Source organism: Cyprinus carpio, chromosome A4 (genome assembly GCF_018340385.1).
Source record: "Cyprinus carpio isolate SPL01 chromosome A4, ASM1834038v1, whole genome shotgun sequence".
Lineage (NCBI taxonomy): Eukaryota > Metazoa > Chordata > Actinopteri > Cypriniformes > Cyprinidae > Cyprinus > Cyprinus carpio.
The window spans coordinates 16,754,206-16,764,823 of NC_056575.1; the positions used below are offsets into that span (position 1 = coordinate 16,754,206).

At 36.7% G+C, this 10,618-nt stretch overlaps 1 protein-coding gene and 1 long non-coding RNA gene across 2 annotated transcripts in view; one reads left to right on the plus strand and one right to left on the minus strand.

Annotated features, from left to right (window-relative positions):
• The window catches only part of LOC109069147, a 40,727-nt gene extending 38,334 nt beyond the window's left edge, over positions 1 to 2,393 (plus strand). The window contains exon 4 of the long non-coding RNA XR_006156944.1: positions 2,362 to 2,393. This is a non-coding gene — a long non-coding RNA (uncharacterized LOC109069147). The remainder of the gene's footprint in view (positions 1 to 2,361) is intronic.
• LOC109108786 (nuclear receptor subfamily 2 group C member 1-like) lies at positions 1,226 to 9,550 on the minus strand. The gene is made up of 14 exons (XM_042743129.1): positions 9,397 to 9,550; positions 7,853 to 7,961; positions 7,196 to 7,426; positions 6,419 to 6,497; positions 6,132 to 6,311; positions 5,308 to 5,455; positions 5,142 to 5,238; positions 4,457 to 4,635; positions 4,222 to 4,369; positions 4,011 to 4,132; positions 3,411 to 3,550; positions 2,383 to 2,520; positions 2,184 to 2,289; positions 1,226 to 2,028 (listed from the first exon to the last, which is right to left on the minus strand). The coding sequence occupies exons 2-14, from the start codon at positions 7,904 to 7,906 to the stop codon at positions 1,854 to 1,856; spliced, it is 1,797 nt and encodes a 598-aa protein (XP_042599063.1). The 5' UTR covers positions 7,907 to 7,961; positions 9,397 to 9,550; the 3' UTR covers positions 1,226 to 1,853.
• Between the last annotated feature and the right edge of the window lie 1,068 nt (positions 9,551 to 10,618).

Here is a 10,618-nt window from a genome sequence, read left to right on the forward strand (position 1 = left end):
CACCAATTTTAATTAATGCAGAGCCGTTCAGAATTTGTCTCTCGTTTTACTGAATTACAAACTGAAATGTAGTTCTCTTAGATGTATATTATATACACAATCCTCAAATTCTAATTGGATTTAAATTAAACACTGATTTTCACAATTAACTTTATCTTTATATTTCACCTGAAACAATGAAACGAGCAGCACGTTCATGATTGTTATGCAGTGAATATTCATGTCCACATTATATCGTCTTAATTTACCGTAGAAACAGTATTAAAAGATATTTTCCTTTTTGCCAGTTAAGAAAACAGTGATCAAAGTAACAACTTCTTTACTTTGGTTTGAACAGATCATGTTGTCTCTGTAACTTTTTTTTTTTCACTAAAACATTAGCATTTTATTAATAAATAAGTGTTTCAATAATAGTAATAATGGTAACACTGTACAATAAGGTTCCGTTAGTTTAAGTATTAACTAACATGAACAAACAATGAACAATAAATTTATTACAGTATATATTAATGTTAGTTAATGAAAATACAGTCATTCATTGTTTGTTCATGTTCATCCACAGAGCATTAACTAATATTAACCAGCACAAGAGTTGATTTTAATAATGCAGTAGTAGATGCTGAAATTAACATTGAATACAGAGTTCTGGCATGAAACTCTGATGGCGCAGTCTGATAGGTCTAATTCAGTCTGACGTAATGACATCATTATCACATGGCACAGCTGATTGGTTCTCTCCTGTATTGGTAGCCAATGAGCTCGCTGATCAACATTCAAATATATGACTAGAGCTTGCCGTAGCAGTGTAGCCTGCTTCAGAAATCCTCCACCTTCTCCAGCTCACCTGTATAGATCTGCTATGAGGTGATTCATGTATGCTATGTGGTTATTTCATGTATGTTATATTTGCAGCAGCAATATTCTTACATGCTCACAGCAACATGTTGTGGATGTATTGGCAGTAGCAAGTCTCGGAACTTGCTCTGCCGCAGCAGCATAGCAGATCTATTCCATCAAGACCAAATACATTAACATTATCATGTACATTACCATGCCAATCCCTCTGAGAGTTGTCATGACAGAACTAAGATTAGACTAAGAATAAATGCTGTAGAAGTATTGTTCATGCTTAGTTCATGTTAAGTAAAGTAATTAACTAACGAACTTTATTGTAAAGTGTTACCATAATAATGATATATAGTGCAATTTAAATGTCCAGAACATGTTTCTGAAAATCTGGTTTACCCTTTAATAAAAAAAGCAACACAACACAAACATATTCATTATTTAAACGTTACAGAGTTCAACCACTGTCTAGATTCTCACACATTTGACCAAAATTTGAAGATTGCACTCATAGATGAATATTTTGCCAATTAAATATAATAGAGCATAAACAGAAACATTTACATGCGCTCCATAAATTCTCATGTCTTTTCCAGGGTTAAAAAAAAAAGCTTTTCTGTGTCTGTGGGAACCCTGTATATCATTTATTATTCCTATATACATAATTCATATACATACAGAGGAATTCAGTGCTTGGGACAGGGGGCAAAGTTCTCTTTGGAAAAAGTTCTCAAGAACAGGTTCCTTGCACTTTCTGTATCTTTATAGATACTTTTCTAAACATAAGTACACCAGTACAATAAAAGCCCAAATGATTCAACCGCAACAGTTGCGGTAAACCACTTCATCCATATTACATTACCCATAGACACAACCACTGACCAAATGAAAAAGCAAAGTCATAAAAAAATGATTTCCTCATTCAAAATTCACATGATTATATCTGTTTTGGCTCTAAGGGTCTGAGTAAGCAAAGCTGATGGGTGCGGCTGTGGGTGGGGTTTCTGTCACTCAGCGGTGCTGATTGGCTGGCTGTTATAGTCGGTAGACTCCATTTTCAGGATGTAAGGAATAATGCTGTCGATCTGGACGTTCCCGATGAGACCGGCGAAAAAGAGCTCTTCGGTCACCGCCGCACTCATGAGCCGCAGAGCAGGCAGACGAACTAACAGTTTCGAAAGACTAAAAGAGAATTTATAGTTTAGTTTCTAGTCACAACTAATCTATCTCAAACAAGTTTCTGAATATTTAAAATTAATTAGACCATAATTATGCACTTAATAATTGAGAATCTATCATGATTGGGTTGACAAACGCAAGCTACTATAGTCACTCACCGATATGTGTCCTCTGGATACACTTTGCTCACATAGTCCTGCAGTTCCATGTAGGCTTTCTCCTGAAAGCGTTCGATCTGAAGGGTGCCGTCCACTCCACAGTGATCTATGATTAACACACACACACAATCAACTCCATTCTTAAGTTTTTATTTTCCATTTCCTTCCTGTTTTTCAGATGAACTCCAGTTGTGCTCACCTGGGCTGAAGAGAACCACAGCTTTGAGGTAAGCATATTCATATGCATCAGGACTCATGCGACTCATACTGTTACAAAATTCCTGCATACGCCAGATATGCTCCATGACTAGCTTCACCCGCTCCGGGGACAGTTTTTCTGTTGAACACACACACACACACACACACACACACATTTCTTATTAGGTATCTGTGTATCAGTCAATTAACTCCTAATTAATCATTTTAGATGATATTTTACCAATTCACTTTAATACAATGACAATATAAAAGCCAACTATTTTATTTTTGAAACAATTATTTAATTTTGTTTTCTCTATACAAGACTCAATGATGGCATATCAATGTAGGCCAATCTAAAAGTAAGCATCATCCTGGGTCCCTAGACAAAAGCCAATAGAAATTTTCGACTGGCTTTTGGATTATTGTAGTTAAATTAATTAAATTAATTGAACAATTATAAAATTAATTTTTATAACTTTAGTATAGGGTCCCTAACATGGGTATCATCTTTTTTGGGAGTCCTTGATGCCAAAATGTTGGCAAAAGCCTGAATTAATGGACTAAAAGTTTATTAGCTTAAACTTATGATGTTTTAAAGGGATACTCCACCCTAAAATAAAATTTTTGTCTAATTTAAGATATTTTGGATGAAAACCGTGAGGACTGTGACTGTCCCATAGACTGCCAAGTAAATAACAGTGTCAAGGTCCAGAAAAGGTATGAAAGTCGTCGTCAGTATACTCCATCTGCCATCAGACGTGCAATCTGGGTTATATGAAGCAACGGGAACACTTTTTGTTATTTACTTGGCAGTAAATATTTACTTGGACAGTCACAGGCCTCACGGTTTTCATCCAAAATACCTTAAATTGTGTTCCAAAGACGAACGAAGCTTTTACGGGTTTGGAACGACATGGGGGGTAAGTGATTAATGACAAAATTTTCATTTTGGGGTAGAGTATCCCTTTAATAGTAACATAAATTAGATACGAGACACAAAAAAACAAGAGCTTGGGGTCCACATACCTTCATCCAGGTTGGTCTGTAAGTGGTTGATTATGGCTGTGAGGATTGTTTCTACATTCATAATGTGTGAACACTGAGCCAGACCTAAAGCAAACAACTCATTCCAGCAGGCCTTCATCAGCGTAATGCTGTTCTCTGAGCTAAACACCAAAAATACAGAAAAGAAAATGAGGACACAGCCACAAATTCACAAATAAAACCATCACACAGTGCACTGTAAATTATAAGGAACAGATAAGGGGGAAAAGTATGCCTATAGTTCTGTTTCACTGCCTAAAGAGCGATATTTTAGGGGAATTGTATTAGCACTCCTGCACAAGGGCTGTATTAAAGGATGCTGCCTCCTAAGCATTGCATGTATTTTTAATGTTGGCAGAATGTAATGCAGTGAATTCTATAACTAAGATGGTGGAGAATGAAGGAAGTGCTGATTATAAATATAATTCATTTCGTACTTAAAGTATATATATATATATATATATATATATATATATATATATATATTAAAATTATATTTTTAGCCCGTTTACATCTGTATTTAGTGCTATCCTCTTGTGATCACCTGAAACTAGTTGTAAGCGGGGCCATTCATTCACTCACCCAAGGGCCTGGAAAGCTGGAATAGAGCGTGCCCAGTGCATGGAGAGGAACAGCAGACGGGAAGCTGATTCACAGATGTAATTCAGATTCAGGAAGTCTGGCATGGGCAGCGGCATCATCAGCTACACAAAATATTGAATACAGCTTGTTATTGGTCCATCATTTTTGGTGCTGTAACTGCAGTGTGTGCAAGTCAACAGTGACGCCTGACCTTAAAGGGCACATGCATATCTGAGAGCAGCGGTCCTTCCAGTTCCAGCAGGGCGGTGGTCTGTTCATCAACCCTGACAGCCCCCTCAGCCACCTCTTCCCCACAACCCTCCCCAGGCTGAAGCACCTTTGTGAGCGTGTCAAAGGCCCTGGACACAAAAAAAACACAGAACATTTAAGCACAGCCACGTACCGCACATCTTATATGCTTGAGCTATAAAAGTTGCTTTCCGCACCGTGTGACGTCATTCGACTCATCCCTTTGAATGTCCGTCATGGCGCTGTCATCGTTACTCATGGTCTCTATTCCCGATAGGTCGGTACTGCTGTCCATCATCTCACGACTTTTGCTGAGGTGACCGAGAGACGTGACCACATTGGCCAAGGTACCCAGATCTCCTTGACTAGAATCATTCTAAAGTGAACGTCAGAAAACATCAATATACATTTATGAACATGTTACACGTGTCCAGGTTAAATCTGACTTTTTTTTTTTAAATGAATGCATAGAAAATTCACAAATTTAATGCCGTAAAAACAATCAATTTTTCCATTATGTAAAAAAACTTTAAAATTTAAATAATATTTATAATTCTGTTATAAGCATTTTGAAGAATGTGATTAATTTTTAATGTGTAAAAATTCTTGACAGCCCTAAATTAAGCTTAATTTTCTTTATGAAAATTATATATATATTTACATATTTTGGTACAAATATTTTTAATTATATATACCTTGTATTGCAAGATTTATCCAGTGGTTTTTAAGCGGATCAGGAAAATAGATCACTGTATATATTAGTTACTACTAGAACTATACTTAACAATATTAATAATTAATAATAATAATCACTAATTTATTATATATTTTACAATATATGATGGATTTAATATATGTTTTATGCAAAAATTAAAAAATTACCTGATCTGGTGAAGAAGGAATTAAAATGGTGTTGTCAAGTTTGGAAAGAGACTGCTGGATGTTCAAGAGCATGTTTGAGTCCAGTAAACTGGTGGACCTGTGAAAGAACCCAGAGTTAGAAAAAAAAAAGATTGTATTTGACTCAGTCACACATTCACACCCATACCTGGTAGTCTCTTTTTCACTAACAAACGTTGGCATGGCGGCGAGAGGACTGCAGAGGTTTTTACGGATGTAGATCTTTTCGATGGAGGGCGCACAGTTTGCTGGCTTCTCTCTCGACACCTCTACCGGTTTCCTCTCACACTGAACAGCTGTGAAATATTAATATTTTAAGCAGGTGAAAATATTAAGTCTGATCGCTTCGAAAAATGACAGCACAGCCCTCCTCTAAAATTAGGGATGCACGATATTTTGGCCACCATATCGGTATCGGCCGCTAAATGCTCAATTTTTGTTATCGGTATCGGCCTGATAAAAAAATTTGGCCGATATCTTAAAGACGATAAATAATGCATTATTTCCTTCAGAAACACTCAACTTGAGATGACTTGTTTGCATTATTTATGCATTATTTTATTTATTTGTAAGACTTTTTATGATGAAATTTGGTATTGGGAGAGTAAAACTATTTTTAAAATGTACACTGTTCAAACTAGGCTACTTAAGTTTAAGTGTTTGGGACATGGCTTTTAATGATGAGAACTTTTTTGTAATCAGGCTCTCAAAAAGTATATCAAAATTTGGATATAGATTTATCGGCCAACATATCGGTTATCGGCTTTCAAATAATATATATATTTATACATATATACATATATATATATATATATATATATATATATATATATATATATATATATATATATATATATATATATAAAATATATATATTGGTTATCGTATCGGCCAAAATTTTAATATCGGTGCATCCCTACTCAAAATGCCACATGATTAGAGTCATCAGTAATGAATCGGATTTGGACTCACAGTCTTGTTTCATGCCGAGGGCCATGCAGCGCTGCAGTCTGCAGTACTGACAACGGTTCCGATGGTGTTTGTTGATGACACATTCTCCAGACCCGCGGCACGTGTACACCAGATTCTTCCTGATGCTGCGCTTGAAGAAACCTTTACAGCCCTCACAGCTCACTGCTCCATAATGACGACCTGATCCCACACATACACACACACAAACAGCTATTATAACTAATTGAATTCTGTTTGAGGTCTTCAATTATTTAAAACATGACTGTGTGTGTTTGTGTGTCATGTACCTGAGGCCTTGTCTCCACAAACTACACAATACTCCACTGGAAGCTTCGTAGTGCCCTGTTCTGAGCCCTCCGTCACAAACTGAAAAACCAAACATCATAATCTAAATATGAACAATAATACTGTGTAAATTACCAAAGGAAATACTGTGTATATATAAGCACACAAGCAAGTACAGACTATCACAATACAAACTTCTATGAGAGAACTACAATTATATTAAGTCTTACCAAAAAAAGTGAACCAAAGGTAATGTGGCGGGGTACCATGGTACAGTGATACATAAGAAAAACAACACCATGGTACTTTGATTGTATTGAATAATGTTTTTGTACCGTAGTATTTATAAGGAACTCATAGTCTTATAGAACATATACTCCATTTGATAGTGTGCGTGAACACAGGTGCAGAAGAAACTTTCATCTTCTTCCAGTGTCTGCACTATTTCTCTATAGAAGTTATGACCGATACAAATGTATTTGTACACTTTTAAATTGAAAGTTGCAGTTGTCTATTGTTGTTGCAGTCTCTAGTAGTGGTAGTACTGTTGATTTTTTGACTGAGAAACAATGGGCCAGTGTTGCCAACTTGTGGACCAACTTATTCAAGATGCATACATGAGCTGAGCGTAAACAGTATATGCATTTAGAAAAATCAGGCTGCATGTGTACAGTTGCTGATGACGCAATTTACAGCACACACTCACTGAGTGCAAAACGTAGCTTTTAAACACAAAAACCAAAGTGTACTTTGGGCTTAAACGAGTGGTGCCTGTTTACCTGGATTTGTTGTCCTGTCAGCTCAGGTGATGCAAAAAGCAGTTGATTGACAGCTGACCCATCGGCAGAAGTCAAGAAGACCTTGGCTGGTGAGTTCTCCTGTTTGATGAACAGTTTCTCCTGGTTGGGGTAATCCAGGTTAGCTAATATAAACTGCTGCTTGCCGGCTCCAGCCTGATCAATGGCTGTGACTATCTGCACCTTCTGAGCCAACTGCTGCTCCGTCACAATCTGATACGACACATGATAACAAAGACCATCAGAAAGAAACCTAATGGCATTTATAGTAATAGAGTTGGTTTGCACCAACACAAGCGATAGCATGAAAATTCAGTCTGATTTTCATATACCATTTGTCTGTTCAGATCAATACAAAAAAAAAAGGTTTGAAAATCTGAATCAAAAAGAAAATTCACTCTCTGACAGTAAGTGGGTCTTATGGAAAAGCAGAAACACAGTGGTGCACAGCTTTCCAGTTCTGACACCCATTGGTAACAGAAAAGTAATGCTCAAATCTTATTGGTTGCTCAGCTTTTTTCGCAATGTGATGGAAAAGAAATTAAAACACCTCTCTGTAAAAAAAAAAAACGTTCACCCGAATAGAAGCATTAACAGCCATTCATTAAAATGTTCTCACAAACATTCAGTCTAAGTCACCTGCAGGCCTCCATCTGCAGACACCAGCTGAATTCTGGGACTTTCTCCTTCCATGATACCCTTCCGTCAGAACCAGTGCTCAGCAACGCCCCATCAGCCACACGCCCACCTGAGAAAAATAACACACAACTCAGAGACTCTCGAAGATCCAAAGCAACCATTTGCAATAAGACCTTGTATAAGTCAGATTCACACATCTCTATATTCATATTTCAAATCTTTATAAATGCTAATATATAACTGAAAATTGTATTTAAAAAAATGAAAACCCCTGTTTACAAGTGAACAACATTTTTGGTGTTGTGTTTTTTTTTTTTTGAGTTGTATTATCACGTGCAAAATTTGCTGACAAGATGCCAGGGTGCTGTTGGTGATTGCTATGTAGTTTTTTAAAGAGCATTTCTAGAGATGTGCTGACCCAAGTCTCCATGACTTTCTGGTCTCCAGACGTGGCTCGAGTCCTTTCTTTAAAGTCGGAGATTTTTCACAAGTTTTATCATCTGCCAGGCAAACATCTGAAGTTTGACCTCTTAGAAAAGTCCTAAACATAACGTTTCAGGGATGCATTACATGCCTAAGTTTAATACGTAGGTTCAGGGGTTTGATAAAATGATTACACAAAGAGGGTCTACCTCAATTTCTGGCATGTTTCAACTTTCATTATCAGTCAAATGAGCTATGACTTTGCAGTTCTTGTCATTCCATCATCTTTATCACCTTAACCCATTACTGAAATCAGGTCTCTTTATTATTAATGATACAGGGTCTATATGCTCTACAGATGTTGAAGTATTCTGTTTAGTGTTGTCAATCACTTCAGACTGATAAAGGAAACTGATTAGCATCTGATTAGCAGTAGCTACATTAGCACACTAGCCAGCGTCGCGTATTGGTTTTAGTGTTTTGCAAAGAACTAAACGACTTGATGGATAACTGCAGTCTTGCGTGAATGACAGCTGGAGGTCAGTAGCTCATGTGGAATGTGTGGGTGTTGATCCGGGAAGATAAAGTCAGATCTGTTCCTGTAGGTTAAAGGTCATGATTGAAGGGTTAAAGCTCCCCGCGCGTAACGTTACACAGAGGGATCTGCACTGCAGTAGCTCTTCACACATGGAGCACAGGATACATCTCGTATCTTGCAAAAATTCTGATCACCAGATGACAAATTAACTCATGCGAATGATAGTCTTTGTGTTATTTAGCGATCGGTATTCGTGTTATCGGCGCAGTGATATCAGATTAGCCCACTGATAGCGTTAGCCTGCTAAAGATCGTCATATCTGCATCCGATTTGTTATGATGTCAATTAGCTGCTTCGATTTGTATATTTATTGTTCTTAAATAACCAAAAAAGCTCTTACGGTTAGTTTAATAGCAGACATTCGGTTGTACTGATCGATATTTTCTGTTTTGCTAGCGGCTACTACGCTAACGTGTGTTAGCAAGCCGGCTATCAACAGTGCTATTATTCTCCTGAATTATCTATCCTAAGCAATTACTGCAAACACAGTGTGCTTTAACAACATAGAAAGGGTTATTCTTACCCTGAACGCGTGAGAAATAATCCAAATACTGTGATGTTTTGATAAATTGTCGTAAACTGACGGCTCACTGCAGCTACAGGAGGTCAGAGTTCGCGACCCGCTCAAAACAGACCGGCACGTCTGCGCATGCGCAAGTGCACTCGTGAGACAGTGCGGTTTTTAGTGAAGGATGAGCGGTAGTGTATTAACGCCGCTAGCCAGTATGATTAACTAGAATTCCTTTTCTCTAATAGGACTGCTCTAGGAAGCCAGATTGATACATTGAAGATTTGAATGCATGTTTGGCAAAAACCGTCCCAGTTCAGTTGATTTCTTTTTTTGACTAATGTCAACAAGCACAACTTTTGATTTTATTAATAAATGTTAAAATTAACATCATGAACTAAGATTAATAAATGCTGTAGAATTATTGTTCAATTTTAGTTCACGTTAACTAAAGTTGTTAACTAATGAACAATAGGAATCTGAACTGCATAATGTATTTTTAATATTTTTTTAATTATGAAACCAAATGTAACCAGACTAACAGACATGGTATCTTATTACATTACAAATATTTATTAAAAACTATTTGCACTTTACATTTATGTTGGGGTATAGCCTACTCCCTTGAATTCCTCAAGATATGAACACATTCATGATGTAACCTTCTTGAGAGATGCACAGAACTTTGGGATACAACAGTGAACTAGTGCCAAAATGGACAAGAATCATCAATTATATTTTTTAATTCCTCATCAATTATATTTTTGTTAAAAGGTTGAATATATAATTTTGTTTAAAGTGGCCTATCTAATTTTGTTAAAAAATGTAAACAAACATTCAACACACAAATGTGATCAATATCGAACATATTACTGCAAAACAAATAACATTAATTTCTTGGACTTGTTACACTTCAAACAGTGAAAGATCAGTGGCTTTCTGTGGCTGGAGCTGACAAAGGACCTCAGTGAAAACTGCAGAGAATATAATCAGGTCATACCCATTGTCAAAGTGTTAAGAGATGTGGTCCTGAACAAGGTGCATTAGAGTATTTAATGTGTGTTCTATCTTTCCCTGATAAGAGCACTAGTTCTTCTCTAGGTATTCACAGCCGGTGTGCTATAATGTCTTCTATAGGAAGTTAAAACAGTGCTGAGTTAACCAGCCTGGCACTGTGTCTTTACTACCCATAATTCATTGAGGCCATTAAACATCCTAAACTATTTTAAATACACCT

Excerpts from the sequence above, each read along its gene's own strand:
- LOC109108786 (XM_042743129.1), bottom strand. The coding sequence starts at position 7,906 with ATGGAAGGAGAAAGTCCCAGAATTCAGCTGGTGTCTGCAGATGGAGGC. Across the intron at positions 6,498-7,195 it reads TGACAGGACAACAAATCCAG|TTTGTGACGGAGGGCTCAGA; the intron begins GTAAACAGGCAC and ends TTGGTTTTTCAG. Across the intron at positions 2,521-3,410 it reads ACAGACCAACCTGGATGAAG|AAAAACTGTCCCCGGAGCGG; the intron begins GTATGTGGACCC and ends TGTGTTCAACAG.